This window comes from Hippocampus zosterae, unplaced genomic scaffold (assembly GCF_025434085.1).
Source record: "Hippocampus zosterae strain Florida unplaced genomic scaffold, ASM2543408v3 HiC_scaffold_227, whole genome shotgun sequence".
Lineage (NCBI taxonomy): Eukaryota > Metazoa > Chordata > Actinopteri > Syngnathiformes > Syngnathidae > Hippocampus > Hippocampus zosterae.
In genome coordinates this window covers 7,165-25,130 of record NW_026262822.1, presented here as the reverse complement: position 1 = coordinate 25,130, position 17,966 = coordinate 7,165, and the positions used below count along the sequence as shown (strand labels likewise).

Sequence of the window (17,966 nt, the reverse complement as noted above, 5' to 3'; positions counted from 1 at the left end):
CATCGTCTTCGAGGGAAGGCCAGTCGTAGGCGTTCTTCCAGAAGCGGAGGCAGGAGGCGATCATCAACAGGAAGACCAGGAAGAAAAGCAGGAACTGGATGCCCTTGGAGGAGCGGTTGAGAGGTGTTGAGGGTGGAGCAGGAGCCTTCCCCATTGAAGAAGCCGATGGCCTCGGTGGTGCTTTCCTGGCGACGATGAGTGCGGAGCAGGTGAGGCTCATGTAAATAAATTCAAATGTCGAAAAAGCTGAGCAAGGCCGAGGCGGCCTCGATCGACGGGTTTCATCGAGCGGCTGTTCGCGTGCAAGCTGCTCACCGAGAACGAGGTCAAGATCCTCTGCGAGAAGGGCAAGGAGGTCATCATGAAGGAGAGCAACGTCGCGGTCGTCCGCGCCCCCGTCACCATCTGCGGCGACATCCACGGCCAGTTCCACGACCTGCTCGAGCTCTTCAAGATCGGGGGCACACTCCCCGAAACCAACTACCTCTTCCTGGGCGACTACGTGGACCGCGGCTACTACTCGGTGGAGACGGTGTCGCTGCTGGTGGCGCTGAAGATCCGGTACCCCAGCCGGCTGACGATCCTGCGGAGGCAACCACGAGACCCGGCAGATCACCCAGAACTACGGTTCTACGACGAGTGCATGCGCAAGTACGAAAACAACAACGTCTGGAAGTACTTCACCGACATGTTCGATTACCTGCCCCTCACCGGCCTCGTCGAGAACGAGATCTTCGGCCTGCACGGCGGGCTCTCTCCCAGCGTGTCCACCCTCGACCAGATCCGCGAGCTGGACCGCGCGCAGGAGGTGCCGCACGAGGGGCCCATCTGCGACCTGCTCTGGTCCGACCCCGACCTGCTGCGCTCGGGGTTCAATGACAGTCCCCGGGGGGCAGGCTACAACTTCGGGCAGGACGAGACCCTCAAGTTCAACCGCAAGAACGGCATCAAGACCATCACGCGGGCCCACCAGATGGTCGAGGAGGGCTACAAGGAGGAGCACGAGAAGCACCTGGTCACGGTCTTTTCTGCCCCCAACTACTGCTACCGGTGCGCCAACCTGGCCGGCATGATCATGGTCGACGAGGCCCTCTGCCACCACGTCGAGAAGTTCGACCCCAGCCCCCGCCGAGGTGAGGCGCACGTCGTCAAAAAGACCCCCGATTATTTCCTCTGACCCTAATGGCGAGGTTGCCGTTGCACTTTTAGCACTCATCCTGCCTGCGGCCTGCCCTCACCGCGGCCTCCTCAGGCCGTGCTGCCCCAGGCCGTGGGAGGCCAGCCACCAGTCGGTCACCGGCCTGGGACGGAGGTACTTGAGGTGCAGGTCCAGGGCCGGGCCGGGCACGATGCTGGCCCGGTCCTGGCGCGCCCGCTCCTCCGCCAGTTCTTTGTGGGCCAGGTCCAGGGCCTTTTCGAGCTCCAGGATGTATTTCCCTTTGAAGAGGCACTATCGCTTGAGCCTGCGGATTTGGCTGGCATCGGATTCGTTGAGATTTTCCTGTTCCGCGGAGGAAGGGTCTGCGGGCTGTGTCCCGGACTCTGCGGTGGGCACTCCCAGGGCCATGAAGGCCTGGGTGAGGATCTCGACCTCGCGGACGAGGAAGAGGTTCTGCTCCTCGATGGCCTGGACCCTCTGCCGCAGCTCTGCGTAGGCAGCCAGGGCGTGAGTCTGCTCGTCCATCTAATTCATGATTAGTTAGCAAAGTTCAGTTCCGAGCGGATCAGTGCCCCGAAGGTGCTTTCCTGGGAGATGGAGCTGCCCTGGGTCGAGACGCTGGCCAGCAGCAGGTGTCGGCCCGTTATTTCCCGCAGGATGTTGCAAATCCCCGCCAGACTGACCCGCCACTCCTGCAGCAGTAGCAGCGCCCGCCCCACCTCGGGGTACAAGTCCAGGGCGGTAATTAGATTAGGCCGCAGGTCTTTCTCGTGATAGAACAGGGCCATGCTCAGTCCTACCTGCAAGATCCGCAGTCTGACCATTATCCGATCCAGTTCCTGCTCGGCTACGCTCCTGACCCTTTCCCTGCTCTCCAGCAATGCAGCGAACTGTTTCGGGTCCGAGAGAGGGCACATGATCCTCACCCGCCCCCCGCGGTCGAGCCTGACCTCCTTCAGTCCGAACTCGCCCAGTCCGAGTCCCACTTTGGTCAGGGCAGTGTGTCCCTCGAGCAAGGCCAGGAGGACCGCAGCCACCTCGGTCTCTCTGAAGTAGTGGCCAGGCATGTGGGTTCGCTGCCGAATTTCCTCAGAAAGTAGGGTGAAGGACTACCGTTAGCTATCCTCTGGCATTAGTGTCGCCATCCCGCGGTCGGAGCACATGCCATCGGGCACGAAGCGGTGGCAGGCGGGCAGGATCAGCTGGGGGGCGTCTTCCCTGCGGAAGGCCCTGAGGGCGGCGGCCCACTCATCGTACTGCTCTCTGGCCAGGTGGTAGCAGCTGCCAGAGAGGACTTCTCGCGAGGCCTGGGTGCCCATCGATTATAAGCTGTGATGGAGAGTCGCAAGCTGGTCATCGAGTTCACGGACATGAAGGAGGATATGAAAGAGCACGCCCTGGCCTGCTGCGCGCGGGCTCTCGAGGACTGCCGCCGGGACGCGGCCATGGCCAGCTACATCCGGCAGGAGTTCGATCGCAAGTACGGCACCAGTTGGCACTGCACCGTCGGCAGGAACTACTCCCTCTTCGTGAGCCACGAGGTAGGCCACTACATAGAAATCCTCTTCGGAGAGGTGTCGATCGTGCTCTTCAAGTCAGGCTGATCAGTCCCTCCGCAGGGCCTCGAACACCCCGGTGAACCCCGCGATCATCTCGTCCTCGAACTGCTGCTTCATGGCCCGGTACTCAGCTTGCAGCCGCTCGACCAGGGACGCGGGAGCAGGACTGTCGGCCTGGGGCCTGCTTCTGCGGGGCAAGGGGCCGCCCTTGACCTTCTTGAATTGGTACTTTCTCATTGAAATAATGCAGCGGTCCATCTCGGTCAAGAAGCGGGAGACGGTGCGGCTGCCCAGCCTGTCGCTGGCCAGGCAGAAGCCAGCCCGAGCCAGGCTGCTGTCCACCCTCAACCCGGCCAAGTCCAAACTGCCCGTCCAGAGGCTCAGCCCGGTCAAGAGCGCAACCTGCAAAAGCTTCGCCGTTTGGGACTGCGAGGCCGAGAGGCTGCTGCTGGGGCACTGCGAGGACGAGCCCAGAGAGATGGCCAGTCTCACCAAGATAGCCAACTTTTTGACAGTGCTGCGACTGGCTGAGGAACACGCGGTGCCACTCGAGGTCTACCTGCGAGTGACCGAGTCCGCGGCGCGGGTGGCCGGCACCTCGGCGTGCCTGATGGCTGGTGCTGGGCTGACCAGGGGAGTGGCTGACCCTGGAGGACCTGCTCTACGGCATGATGTTGCCCAGCGGGAACGACGCCGCCACTTTGCTGGCCCAGAGCCTGGGGGCTTGTCTGCACTTCGTACAGACAGGGCGGGCCCACCTGCTCGAGGATCTGCGCAGCCTGGACCTGTCGAACGACCTGGACAGTCTGCCGCTCTACGAGGGGCTGTTCGTCAAGGAAATGAACCGGCTCGCCCAGGCCCTCGATCTGCCCCAGACCTACTTCAGCAACCCCCACGGCGGAGTCCTCCAGCAGAACTGGGCCACCCCCCGCGAGCTGTGCCGGCTGACTGCCCGGGCGATGCAGCTGCCGCTCTTCCGGACAGTAGTGCGGGCGCCACAGCACTGCTGCCAGGCGCAGTACATGGTCCGTTTCACGCGACTGCTCCGGAGCAGGCTGGTCTACTGGCTGAACACTAACGAGCTTTTGGCCGACGATGACTGCATCGGGGTGAAGACGGGGCAGACCGCGACTGCAGGCGGGTGCCTGGCCACGTGCTTCGCGCGGGGGCGGGAAGTGGCAGTGGTGGTGCTGGCGAGCGCGCGGGAGGAGCGGTTCAAGGACACCCGGCGGGTGCTGGAGGCGGCACTGGCACTGGGTGAGTGAGTCAAGGGTTGTCGTTGACCTCGACCAGTTCGGAACAGTTGAGGCAGAGGGTGAGCAGCCGGGCGTGCTTGGAGAAGTAGTCCTGCCAGGCGTTGATGCTCTGGAAGGAGCCCAGCTCCCGGATGTCTTCGCGCTCGGCCTGGAAGCGCGCGAACACGCAGTTCACGTTCGACGTCAGCACTGCCCGCAGCCCCAGGTACTCGCCGCAGCACTCGCAGGCCGACTTGCAGGTCTTCTCGATGTGGTAGTTGACGTAGCTCTTGGCGCGGGTGAGGACGTCGGCCCTTCGCAGCCAATCCCGCAGCCCTTCCTTGACCTCGATGGAGGAGGGGGCGTTCTGGAGCAGGATCAGCCGGTTTCGCTTTTCGGGGAACTGGTCGGCCACGGGCCCGTCGTGCTTGGCCACCTCGAGCTTGCTGCGCTGGAGCTGGATGGACTGCAGGATGACCGGGCGCAGGGCCTCGGGGTCCTCCTCCTCGTTAAAGATGTCCTCCAGGTTATCAAGAATCCAGGGAGTGTTCTCCCGCACGAACTGGACCTTAAACTCCTCGTCCTCGTAGAAGGTGGCCAGCACCTTGGTCACCTCCAGCACCTGGTCCTCTGCCTGCTTCAGCCCCACCGCCTCCTCGATTGCCTCCAGCCGCAGCGCCTGCTCCGAGGACTCCCCGGTGGAGTGCTGTCCTGCCGAGCCGGTGCTCTCCTGTGGGGGGTGCTTGTAGTCGTGGTAGCCCCAGAGGTTGAGGAGGAGGGCGAGGCGACGGAGGGGCCAGTCGAGGAGGAGGCAGAGGAAAGTCCAGAAGCACATGAGAATGGGGGTGTAGGGGTCGGTGAGGGGGTTGTAGGCCTGGTTGAGGAAGGTGGTGATGCCCATGAGGAGGAAGACCCCGCCGAGGCCGAAGACGAAGAGGATGAAGAAGTACTGGGAGTGGAAGCAGTAGTTGTCGGTGGAGCGGACCTTGAGGTCGAGGTCGGGGTTGGGGGGGAGGCGGTCGGGGACCCAGAAGTGGTCGCGGTGGCCGGAGCGCTGGACCAGGTACTCGGCGTAGACCAGGTTGTCGTAGCCCAGGAAGTTCTCGATGACGAAGATGAAGAGGAGGTTGATGGGGCAGATGAAGAAGGAGATGACCAGGGCCGTCAGGTAGTAGAACACCACGTCCCCGCGCGAGATCGAGTACTGCTCCAGCAGCCGGTTCTCGTCGTAGAACCACCAGAACGTCACGATCACGAACGGGTTCACGAAGTAGCTGAAAATCGCCAGCATCGAGTCCGTCATTATCTGGTTCATCCGGTTCAAGTCCGCCTGCCCCTCCTCCTCCTCCTCCTCCTCCTTCACCGAAATCTGCAGCTCGTGCAGCTGCTGCCGCGCCTCCACCCACCGCCGCAGCCGCCCCCGCAGCGCCGCCTCCTCGGGCGAACTCCCCCACGCGCCCGGGCAGTCCTGCAGCTCGTACTCGAACTCGTCAATCTCGAGGACGAAGGGGCGGATTTCCTCGAGGAGCTGCTCGTCTGGCTCCTGGCGGTGCTGGGAGGCCAGCTCCTCGCGGGCGTCGTCGTCGCCGTCGTCGCCCTCGATGAGCTTGTTGAGGAAGCCGTCGAAGGAGGCGTAGTAGTCAGTGATGAGTGCGACGACGGTCTCCCAGATGAAGTACATGTAGGAGCGCATGAACAGCTCGACGCCCAGGTCGATCACGAAGCTGAACAGGTACACGAAGAAGGTCGGGCTCGAGAGGGTCGTGATGTAGATCGAGATGTCCGTGATGATCTTGAGCGCGCTCTTGGGCAGCGTGTCGTCCAGGTAGCCCTCGTGGATCTCCTCGAGCGTCATGGCCACGAACTTGAGGGCCACGAAGAACACCCACGCGTTCAGCGAAAACACCTGGCTCAGCGAGAAGTACAGCAGCACGAAGATCTCGAACAGGTTGACCACGATCACGAAGAAGAACTCGCCCTTGCCCCACTGCCGCGGGGTGAACCAGTTCCCCAGGAACTCCACGTCCCGCGCCAGCTCTGAGTGCTGCGTGTAGCACACGAACCGCTCCGAGGTCTGGTAAATCAGGTAGCACCCCGCCACCAGCAGCGCCAGCCCCGCCCGGCCGTTGCGCACCACGTCGTCGTAGTTGTCGTCGAGCAGGTCGAAGGGCGAGTGCATCCAGCGGCCCTCGGCCTCCCGGAAGCGGAGGACGGTGGTGGTGACGAGGCGGCCGGTGGAGAGGAGCTTGATGACCACGAGGGCCAGGACGACAGGGACGAGGCCGAGCAGGATTCCGGATGCGATGGCGGGCATGAAATGGCGGAAGTAGAACCAGAGCTTGATGGAAGGGCGGTCGTCCTTGCGGTTGGTGCAGTAGTGGTAGAGGGAGTAGAAGATGACCTCGAGGGTGATGGCCACGCCCACGATCAGGAACATGACCAGGTAGACGTACCACTCGAACCCGAACGCGATCAGCACCGAGCTGTGGCTCATCGGCCGCAGCGACAGCCGGAACTTGTAGTCCAGGCCCTCCGCCGCAGTGTACTCACTCAGGTACAGGTACGCGCTCAGGATCACCTTCTCCGTCGCGTTCACCTGGTAGTAGTTTAGCACCAGCTCGGCCGACCGCGGCACCTGCTCCTTCCCCACGTTGTTGGGCGTGACCGTCACCACGTTCACCAGCTCCACCGCCAGGTCCCACGGCTGGTACTGTCCACTCGGCAGCCGGCGCTTGCTCACCGCCATTGTCACGCTGCCGTTCGGTTGCTTGTACCAGGCGGTGTCATCTCCCCCGGACTCGTGCGTGCACTCGAACTGCAGCGTGCAGTTGTCCGCGGTGGGCTGGCTGCCCAGCGCCAACGGATTCAACCAGCGCGTCTCTGCCGGCAGCAGCAGGTTGCAGCGGTTTTCGTAGCTGAACTCCAGGGTCGGGAAGATCATACGCTGCTGGTAGCGGCAGTTGTCCACGTAAGGCACGAAGGGCACCGTGAAGGACTGCCGGGCCAGCCAGAACAGCTGCGGACTGGCCAGCAGCCGCAGCTCCTCAGCGGTGGGCTGGCGCGGAGCCAGGGCGAAGGTGCTGGTGTTGGTGATCGCCATGAAAGATTTCGCACCGACTTGGAGCTGGGCTGTGGGCGCGTTCAGAGGCAGCTGGGCCTTATAGTCCTTCTTGATTACGAACATGAAGAGGGAGTTCTCGGGGCTAGGGAAGGCCTCGGGGTCCGAGGCCTGGAGGTCTCTGGCCTGGTTGTAGGTCTGCACCGAGCAGCACTCTTTGAAGAGCAGCAGGTAGTTGAGATAGGCCTCGAAGCCCGGGTTGATCTGCAGCCGGACGCGCAGGGAGGTCCTCTCGCCCAGGAAGAGGGTGGCCTGCACTGCCAGCCCGCTCTTGGTGGGGATCACTCGGGCTTCGCCGCTGGCCTAGTCCAGGATGGCTACCTCCCAGATGCTGTCTTCGAGCGAGACCTTGCGGAAGTCCAGCCAGAAGATGGCGACAGTGTAGGGCTGGACGGGCTGGGGCTCGGAGGTGAGGACCATGGCCTCGGTGCGGAAGGTCAGCAGTCGCGCCGGCGGGGGGCGCAGGCTGTAGCTGCGGCTCAGTGCCAGCAGGGCCAGTATTACAATCATTTGTGCGGCTTCTCGGGGTCGTAGAACTAGAAGGAGAGCCGTCCTGGCTTGCGCGCGATGGGCTGACGCGGCCGCGAGTGGTCTGCTGCGTAGAACTGCTCCTCGCGGTAGACCAGCCGCCGGAACTAGCCCCAGACCAGGTCGTAGGCCAGCTTTTCCTTGAGCTCCTCGTCGCTGTCTGCGCGTTTGATCTGGCGCTCGACCTCGCGCAGATTGGCCTCTCCGAGACTCTGCTTGATGTCGGCGTAAGAGATTACCAGCAGCTGGCAGGGCCCCGTGTTGATTGCAGTGTAGCAACAGGGCATGCTCAGGAACAGCTCTGCCAGGGGGAAGGCGTGTCCGATCGAGAACTCCCCCAGGTTGATGCTCGCGAAGGCCCCTGGCGACCGGAAGGCTGGGTGCGTGAGGGGCTGCGAGTCCCGCAGCAGCTAGGCGGGCGTGCGGGGGCCGGGCTGGTACGGAGGGTGCGATGGAAGTTGATGAGGCCCGAGCGGATGATGAAGAGGGCCTTGGGCAGCTCGCCCTCCTTGATGATGACGGACTTGGAAGGCATCTCGACCAGGTTGACCTTGAGGCTGAGCCGGGCCAGCTCGTCGGGGGACAGTCCCGCAAAGGCCCAACAGTCCCCGATGAAACGGGCGTTCTCCTTGGCCTGGCTGGCGCTCTCCCGCTCGAAGCGTTCGAAGGACTCGTCACTCAGCACCGCCACGATGGAGTCGCTGAGACTGAGGGCCGAGTAGCTGCCGATCAGGGACTGCAGGCCGGTGAGGCTGCCGAAGCAGTCGCAGTCGGTGAATTTGGACAGCTCCTTGATGGTGTCGTCATTGTTGACGTAGATGCCGACCAGCCCGTCGAGGACGATGTAGAGGCGCTGGATGGCGCTGGGGAGGATGAGCTCGCCCTGGGGCAGTTTGCGGAGGACCAGCTCACGACAGACCCACTTCTGGTTGTCGGACTTGTCGCGGGCCTTGAAGTAGTGGATGTCCTCGACGATTTCGACGAGGCTCTTGACGTTCTTGATGGTGCGCTTGCTGAGCTCGACTCGCAGCACCTCCCCCAGGATCTTCAGGTTCTCGTATTTAATCTTGTTCCGCTTCCGGAAGTCCTCGATCGACCCGTACATAATCACTTCGCACGCTTGCGGATCTGCGACTCAAATCGCCGGATCACCGGGTCCTCCCGCGTCACCCCGTGCTCCCGCACCCGCCGCGAGGGCCGCGTCTCCAGCAGCGCCAGCCGGAACACGCCCCCTCGCTCCTGTAGCTACCCCGCCACCTCGTGCTCGCGGTTGACGAACACCTCCAGACGCTCGAGAAGGGCGAATTCCTCGGGGCGGGCGGAGAGGCGCAGGTTGAGGAGGCGGGAGGAGAGGCACTTCATGTACTTGAAGAAGAGCTCCTGGGGCTCGTTGAGGGCCTGCCTGCGCTCGCCCTGTTGCTCGCGCAGGGCCTTGGCGTACTTGCGCTTCGAGTTCTTGGAATAGATGACGTACTTGAAGGTGCTGGCCTTTCGGAAGTTCAGTCCGTGCAGCTCTGCCCGCGAGTCCTCGACCATCAGCTCGGGCAGCCCCCTCCGCGCCAGGTTGTTCAGGCTGCCCTCGAAGTGCTCACGCGCCAGCTTGTCGTAGAGCACGAAGCGCCCCTGCAGGTCCAGCACCGCGAAGCTGCTGACCGCGCGGTGCTCCTTGATGAGCAGCAGCAGCTCGACCAGGGACAGCTCGAGGGCGTCCTCCTGCTCAAACATTTTGCTACCGTGCATGATTGATGCTAGCGAGTCAAGTCAGGTCTGGACGAAGCACTCGCAGGGCACCTTCACCTGCCACAGCCGCGTCTGCCGGTCCTCGCGCCGAGGCAGTCCCAGGAACTGCCCCTCCTGCCGGTTGAACAACAGGCTCGCCCGCGCCAGGTTCAGCAAGTGGCTCTCCACCACCACCGCCCGATTTGACACTCTCGCCTCCCCTTCGAAGGGAAGCTGCAGGTCTTTGCTCATGATTCCTTCCCACAGGACGCAGCCGTCCTCCTCGCCCTCCGCGAACTCCAGCCGTAACTCCAGAGGTCCGCGGTGCAGGTTGAGCAACGAAAGCTCAACCTCGAATTCGGCTGGCAGGTGTCCGGGTGGAGTGATCTGGCGGTAGAGCATCTTGGCGGAGAGGGGCACCTGGGCCTGGCTGTTTTCTAGGGAGGGCTCTACGATGAGCAGGCCCCGGCAGACAGTGTTTTCGAGCAAGTCGCCCAGCTCATAGCGGAACTCGATAGCGATGCTCTCCTTCTGCTGACAGAACTGCAGTAGGCTGCGGGCCAGGTCGCCCAGTTGTGCCACCTCGTCCTCAAGGGCTACTTCCTCAGGGTCTCTGGCCATGACCTCGTTGGTGATAATATTCAGCAAAAAGCCTTCGCTGGACTCGATCAGGAAGGGAGGGTACACTTTCAGCCTGTCCTAGTTGAAGAAGGTCGACACTACGCGCACCCCCATGCTCGGAGCGAACCCCGGCCCCTTCGCCAGGAACACCTCGCAGAGCCGGTTGCGGGCCTCGATCTTGCGGGCCACCAACTTCGAGGGGACCAGCAGGCTCTGCCCCTCGACCAGCAACTGCAGCTCTAAAGTTTGAATTTCTTCCCTAGCAGAGTAGACAATCAGCAGCCGCACAAGATTTTCACCGAACAGAGGCGTCCACAGCTGGAACTGAAGTGAGTAGGCAGACCCGCTGCGGGTCAGTTCTCTGCTCTTGAAGAAGGTCAGGTCCGCCCGGTCCGTGGTCGCACTCACGTACTCCAGGTCCACGTCGGAGGTGCTCTGCAGCTCAACCACCACGGTCTGGATTTCTCCTGCCGCCACCTTCCTGCGATAGCTCAATCGCTGAAGACGGAGTGTGTTGTTTTCTTTTAAAACACTGAACTAGAAGTATTTTGCTTGCCTCTCTGCCTTTGCGGCACACTGTTGCGGCTCGAACCCCATGTGATTGCTCAGGAAGTACTTGCCGAACCCGAAAGCCCACTGCACGCCCAGCACTCGCGCGCGCCCTTCACTCCCGAAGCGGGACCGGGCCTCAAGCCGGGCAGTTTGACCGGGCATCAACTAGGTCAGCTCGGCCTCGTCGACGGGCTCTAGGTTTTCACCATAGAGTTGCATGGCCTTGATGGCCAACGGATGGCAGTAAGTGTTCGTGAAACTGACAGAAGCATGCAACAGTTCCCCAGCGTGGACCCTGCGCACGTGGCAGCGCTTGCGGGTGGCAGGAGCAGTGTGCAGGGGCACCTGCAGCTCGGCCCCGTTCGCGTAGTTGATCACCGTGAACTTCCCTTTCAGAAATTAGACGGCCAGCTCCCGGAAGGCAGGGTCGATGGAAAGGACCCGTTCGTAGCGACAGTTGCGGTCCTTCTCGGTGGCCAGCTCGAGCTGGGAGTAGAGCAGTGCCGGGAAAGGCATCTACGGCAGCCCGCGAATCCGCTCGATGTCGGTGGAGAGGTGTTCGGAGAAGTGGCGCATGAAGGAGTTGAAGACTTCGGTAGTGCGCACGTTCTTTTCGGGGGCGAGGCCTGTGACGAGGTTGAGGTACATGCGGAAGTAGGGGAGGGAGGCTTCTTCCTGGCAGACTTTGCAGAGGCGCTTAATGATGTGGAGGAGGACGTTGCTGCCCAGGTGGGGGACCCGCCCGAAGCCCTGCAGGCAGATCACCCAGCAGCGGATGGCCTGCTGGGGCAGCTGCTCCATGAACTCCTTCCCTACTTCGTACATCAGCTGGTAGTACCGCCAGAAGTGGGGGCGGGGCCGCAGCCGTAGAAAGAGCACGGCGTACTGCTCCTTGAAGATGTTGAGGGTGCAGCCGATACTGCTGCTGAACTCCTTGCGGTAGAGGCGCCGGAGCAGGTCGTCGAAGGCCTGGCACACGAAGGCCCTGCTGAACTTTTCGAAGAGCTGCGTCCACAGGATCGCCAGCAGCAGGCAGAACAGGACGTTGAAGTTGACCATCTGCGAGGGCTCCAGCAGGTACCGCTTCAGCTGCTCCACCATGTCCTCTCGGTAGAGGCTGCGCGCGTAGGCCAGTCGCCGCCGCTGGGCCTGCAGCGCGCACAGGGCCTGCATGGCGACCATGCTGCCCGCCTCCAGCTCGTGCTTGTTCTTGGGGTAGTCGCGCACCATCCCCACCAGGTACTCGTAGGCTTCAAAGGCTCGGTCATAGTGCCCGAGGAGGAAGGACAGGTCCGCGAACTACAGCGTCAGGTTCAGCTCTTTGTCCTGGCTAATTTTGGCCTCGTCCTTCCTGAACCAGCTCTTCAGTTGGTTCAGCAGACTCCCAAACTGCTTCTTGCTCTCCTCGTACTTCTCGCTCAGGGCCCGCAGTCTGGTCTCCGACTCGCGTACCATGCCGGTCACGAAGTCCTGGAGCACATGCCGGAACTCCTCCTCTTGAGTAGGGGAGACTCTGAACTCGCGAAATTGGGCAAGCTCCGAAAAATAGGCATGACGAGGAGTGTGGACCACAGGTAGGGGCTCTCCACCGAAGAACAGGGAGGACACCAGGGCGCGACCTAGGCATTCACTGACCTCTCGCATCTCCTTTTCGGCTGGTCGCTCGGGTGAGTCATAGAGCACCACCGCGTGGGATCGAACCTTCTTGTGGTAGTAGCGAGTGTTGGTGTCCTCGAGGCGGGAAGCCTCGCGGTGGAGGGCCTGCATGTCGGCCTTGGTGTCATGGGCCCCCATCACGAAGAAGAAGCCCAGAGGCACCGTGATGAAGTTACTGCGGTTACGCAGGTAGAGGTCCATGGCGATTTTGGCAGTCCAGTCGAACCAGCTGAAATCCTGGCTGTTCAGGAAATTCTCGAGGCTGAGGGACAGCGCGGGCAGCTCGGTGCGGCAGGCCTGTCCCCCCAACTTCTTGATCACCTCCTTCTCCAGGCTACTGAACTTGATGTCCCTGAACTCCTCGGCATTGATGAACTCGACCTGGTAGTTGCGGGAGGCGAGGGGGACCACCCGGTTGAAGAGGCAGGTGAGGAAGTCGGCGGGGCTAGCGAGCATGGCGCGGGCGGAGGTGGTGGCGAAGACCGCCACGCGGAAAGTGAAGGCGTAGTCGAGACAGCCGGTGAGCGTGGCCTCCTGCATATTAATTATGACGAGCCTGATTTCGGAAAGCCTCAAGGACGAACTGCTTGAGAAGTTCCCCAAGGAGGCGATGCAATTCTCGGGCTATTGCAAGCTCTACTTCGTTGACCGCGAGGAGTACAAGTTCTCGGGCATCGCGGGAGTGCTCCTGCTTTCTCGTGAGGCGCCCGCCAAGTACATCCGAGTGCTCGACATCCGCAAGCTGATCGTGCGCTTCGAGATGGAGGTCTACTCCAACATCGACAGGTACCTGCAGCAGACCGGCACCTGCCTGATCACCCTGCCGGTGCCCCACAAGCTGGGCCACACTCTGGTGGCCTTCCAGCTGCAGAGTTCTGTCTCGGTAAGCGCCTTCACTGAGGCTCTGTCGGTAACGCAGATGGCCTAAGCACACGTGCTCGAGCCCGAAGAACCTTAAGAGCCGGTCGTGGCCGAAGGGATACAGCATGGACTGGCAGGAGAGTTCCTGAAATTCACGTGAAAGGCTCAATTGCTCCAGATCTTGACCTGCCGATCCTTGCCTCCCGAGGCCACCCTCATGCCGTCCCTGCTCCAGTCGAGAGCGTAGACCTCGTCGGCGTGTCCCGGCAGGTCGAACATGAGTTTGCGCGTGCGGATGTCCCAGACCTTCATGGTGGAGTCCTTGCTGCCGGAGACGACGTACCGCGAGTCGGCACTCCAGCTGACCATGTAGATGGCCCCCACGTGGCCCCGCAGAGTAGCCATGAACTCACCTGAGTGTCCGTCCCATAACCGCAGGGACTTGTCGAAGGAGCAAGATATTATGAACTGCCCATTCGGAGAAAACTGTACGTGGTTCACCGGCTGCTGGTGACCCACTAGTCGCGCCAGAGGCTTGCTGCTGTCAGTCCTGAACAGTTGCAGAGTGTGGTCGTCGCTTGCGGAAACCAGTCGCTCCGGCAGAGACCGACCCTTGTATAGCTCGATTGCCCGCTCCCGCATGCTTTTCCTGTCCGTAAAGGCCGTGTGACTGTGATCGAAGCCCCCGCCCCGCAACAGGTGCTCTGTCGAAAGGGAGATCGCGTTGACCCAGTGAGCGTGCTTGTTGAACTCCAGCTGGAGTTTACCGCCCCGGCTCCAGGCCCGGATTGTCTGATCCTCGGAACAGCTATACAGCCGGTCCTCTCCACTCCAGAGCAACTTCGTGATCGGCTTTTGGTGCGCCTGGAAGGTTAGCACGGTGTTGCCGAGCGGGAAGATCATTATTTTGATGGAGCCATCCTTCCCCGCTGAGGCCAGCAAAGGCTGCTCGGCCAAGTGTAAAGGCTCCCAAGCTAGTGCCATGACCGGGCCTTTGTGGGCCTGTACCTTGGCAGTCGATAGGCCGTCTCGGTCCCAGCAGAAGACCACTCCGTTCGCGTCAGCAGTCGCCAGGTACTCCATGTCACTTCGGAAGGCAACCACCAGCACCCAGTTGTTGTGCTTCTCCAGAGTGGCGAGGGGTGAGTGTGTGTTCATATCCCAGATGCGGACTGTCGCGTCACCCGAGCCTGTGGCCAGCAACCGTCCATCGGGCGAAAAGGCCACTGCCACCACGGAGTCGGTGTGCCCCATCAGGGAACAGGAGGAGCGGGTGATGGGCCGCACCCGGAAGTTGGCGATGGGGTGGTAGACGACCTTGAGAGCGACTTCCGAAGGCTGTTCCCCGATGGAAGTCAGGAATGTGCTGAGTTGTGTCTTGATCTCCTTAGTCCTGTAGAAAAACTGGTAATGCCCTTCGGCTTCGCCTTGCTCGTTCAACAGCGCCAGCTTCAGGGCTTCTTAGAGGTCTTCGGGGGAGCTGTCCAGCGCGAACTCGAGGGTGCCGGCCTCCTCCCCGGTGGCACTCACGAACTTCAACAGGACCTTCTGCTCGGGCGAGCTGGCGAGAGGCGCCGGCTTGGCAGGCTTGGGGGTCACCTTGACCGCGGACTTCCCCTTTTTCTTTAAAAGATGGACGGGCTGCTTGGTCATTGATTGATATTCGTTATGACGGATACCGGGCAGACGGCACTGGCTGAGAGGCTGCGAGAGGCGCGCTCCCGGAACAGCCAGTTGCGGCAGCAGATCGAGGCCTTCGAGCGGCAGGAGGGCTGCGACGAGCGGGAAATCGACCGCTGTGTGAGTCTGCTGGATCAAAAGGCACATGAAATCAAGCAGTGCTTTGCGGAGTTGGAGTAGTTCAGAACTTACCGTGACGCGCTTCAGGAAGACGAGTATGCCTCCTCGAAGCTGATCGAGCTGAAGGAAGAGCAGCTGGCCCAGAGCAGGGGCCAGCGCGAGGAGAGCAGGCTGCTCGAGACATAGCTACGCGAGCTGCAGGCTACCCGGGAGAGGCTCGAGCACTAAAAGCTTCAGCTGATTGAGGTGCTCATGCGCATGGAGCAGGACCTCGAGCGATGAGTTAATGTCTAACTGTCAGATCATAATTGGCCTATTCAAACTGCCTTCTTCAGAGTCTGGTAGGCCCACTCGGCCTCTCCCAGCCCCGGCCCCGCCTCGGCCACCCCCTCCTCCTCCTCCCTCCGCCTGAAGTAGGCGTGCGGCTCCGCGTCCGGCCGCAGGGGCGAGGCGGCCTCCAGGTCGAATTCGATGGGGCCGTGGTAGGTGTCTGCTAGGCAGCGGGACACGCTTTCGAGTGGCTCAGGCACTTCGTTTTCGAATGTCACTTTGAAGTAGGAGTCAAAGTTGTCAAAGAACTCTTCGGGGCTGAGGTCGTCGGCAGGGGGAGTGGAGGGGCTCATGGTGTCGCCGGTGTCGAGAAGCCCCTTTTTGAGGGAGGACTGGGCGGGCCTGGTGGGGCTGCTTTGTGGTTCTTGCATTTTGAATTGCAACGAAATTGGACAGATCAGCTATTACAAAAAGATCAATGGCATCAATTGTTCTGTGGCTGGGACTGGGGATGGCCCGGGAGCACTCTGAGGAGGAAATCTGGGAGGAGATCCAGCTCATCAATGACGAGCGCATGATCTACCGCACCCAGAACCCCAACTGGTACTCCGTCGAGGGCGATGCCCTCGGCTTAGGAGATATCCCCGACTGCGAGATTGTGGGCCGCACAGTCACCCCCCTCCAGACTCAGCAAGCCGAGAACTTCTTGCCTCTCGGGGGAATAATCTTGGCCCATGCCGCCTTCTCAAACGGACTGGTCCTCGCCGTCACTAATGACTTCAGCTTCATCGTCCTCGAGGAGAGCAGGGGCAAGCTGCGCAAGCGGGTAGAGGAGCGGCCCCGGCAGGCATCCTTGCGGGCCAGGCCGGGGGAAAAGGCCTTCCTGAAGCTGGTGGACGAGCACGAGAAGTAAAAGCTGTTCGCGTTCCTGAGCAGTCAGTCCAGCTTTATGGTGGCGTATGATAGCATCCAAGAAAAGCTGAAATTCTACTAGCCCTTTAAGAGCACCATGTCTAGCATCGAGGATGCCTATTACCAAGACGGCCTGCTGCTGCTGGCCCACGCGGACAGGGTCATGAGCTACCAGGTCGGTCTCCAGGGCCTGGAGAACGAGACCCTCCTGGGGAAACTAGGTCCTGCGCACTTGATGGACACCGCCATCGCAGAGTACGGCTAAGGGATTCGGCTCTATCAACTGCTAAACACCTCGATCATCAGAGCCTTCGAGCTACTGCCTTCAGGAATCACTGAAAAGTACACGTACTCACTCGACATGCTCACGTTCCGGCAGTTCTCGGTTTCAGGCAAGTCCATGACAGTCCTGGGGCGGCTGGGTTATATCAAGGACTACGTGCTCGAACTGTTCCTGGAAGACGACCATGCCATCATCTCGCGCGTCTACGAGAAAGAGCGACGCATCCAGCACGTGACCGTCTACGAGGATCTGATGGCGATGGCCCTGGGCAGCTCGGTCCGGCTCTCGGGAGTGGGGCAGCGCGACGGTGCCAAAGTGGAAGACGCGATGATCTACAACGCGTCTTCGGCAGTGCTGGAGGTATCGATCCTGAGCATCAAGCGCGGGACGAACATCTAGATTGAGTTGTACATCCTTCAGGCAAACAGCGTGGAGATAGTCCTGCTGAGAGTGAACTCGCTCACGTTCAGCTGCTGCCCCACCCGGATGACCAAGCGCAAGGCTACCACCCTGAACATGATCAGCACCTGCTCGGGCAACAACCTCCAGCAGTTCATCACCCGCTCTCGCCCCTTCCCCTAGTGTGTCTAGACCCACGTATTCACCGTCAAAAATCTGTATGGGGTCGACACCCACAGCTTCTACTACCTCAAGTGGCTGCTGCTGCTAGTCTTCGGGACTGCACTCGCAGTGCTGTTGGTCGGCTTCTTCTGCAGGAACCGGGCCATCGACACCACCTTCGAGCAGCTGGTGGACGGCATGCACCACGCCAGGGAGACGCCCCCCGATACCGAGCGGGAAATGCTCGAATGAAACAATCACGATTATGCTTGAAGACTCGAGTTTAACTGAAGACAAGCTCAATACGCCCGGGACCCTCGAGGAGGCCTTGGATTACCTTGCGGCTCACTCCTACCAAGACCCTGTCGAGAGTCCTTCCCTGTGCTGTCCTCCCGCCCAACTCGCTGTCCACGGCCACTCTCTGCCGCTCTTCCTGGGCTGGGCCCAGTTCGTTCTGGGCTTCCTCGGACTGAGCTGCCTGCTCATGGTTGCGCCTCTCGTGCTCAACTACAGTGGGCAAGGGCAGGACGCCTTCTCCCACGAGTCCGGTGTGGCAAAGGCTATTCGCAAGGCCAGTCTAGGCAATTTCTCAGAAGACAGCTTTTCGGCGGTGCTCGTTCAGCTTGTCTGCCACCTTGCGAGCTGGATCACTCTTCTGGTAGGGGCGATGCTGGCTCTCAGAGACATCAACGCCGAGAGTGCCAACCGGAGTCAGCTCGAGCTGCGGAGATACGCTCTCAGGATTGACTGTTCAGAACCCCTGAATACCAATCGATTCGAGGAAGCCTTGAAGGGGCAGTTTGGGGTGGAAAGGCAGAAGCTCTATGAGGTGGTGCGGGTGGCGGAGGCAGAGCTGGGGGCCGGACTGCGGATGTGGCGCCACGAGGAGAAGTGCCAGGCTCTGCAACACTGCAAACGGATTGATCTGCGTCTGCTTTCGACTCACAATTCGTTGCGCAATTTCTACCGCTAGGAGTTCAAGAAGAGTAGGGGCAAAGGAGACACTCTCTACCTGGTGCTCTTCAACCGCGCGGCCGACAGGGACTAGGTTCTCGCCTCCACTCGCTGCTGCACTTCCGACCTGCTCGTCCCCGCCGCCCTGCCCGCAGAGCCCCAGGAGCTGCTCTACGAA

General features: G+C 61.3%; 2 protein-coding genes across 2 annotated transcripts; one reads left to right on the top strand and one right to left on the bottom strand.

Annotated features, from left to right (window-relative positions):
- Nucleotides 1–234: 234 nt before the first annotated feature.
- Nucleotides 235–1,177, top strand: LOC127594725 (serine/threonine-protein phosphatase 2A catalytic subunit beta isoform-like). Its single transcript, XM_052056505.1, is given in 4 exon segments — nucleotides 235–276; nucleotides 278–589; nucleotides 591–624; nucleotides 627–1,177. Coding segments are annotated over 4 exon segments (939 nt in total).
- An 11,996-nt stretch (nucleotides 1,178–13,173) lies between these two features.
- On the bottom strand, nucleotides 13,174–14,661 carry LOC127594723 (uncharacterized). The gene is made up of 2 exons (XM_052056503.1): nucleotides 14,514–14,661; nucleotides 13,174–14,468 (listed from the first exon to the last, which is right to left on the bottom strand). The coding sequence occupies exons 1-2, from the start codon at nucleotides 14,659–14,661 to the stop codon at nucleotides 13,174–13,176; spliced, it is 1,443 nt and encodes a 480-aa protein (XP_051912463.1).
- Between the last annotated feature and the right edge of the window lie 3,305 nt (nucleotides 14,662–17,966).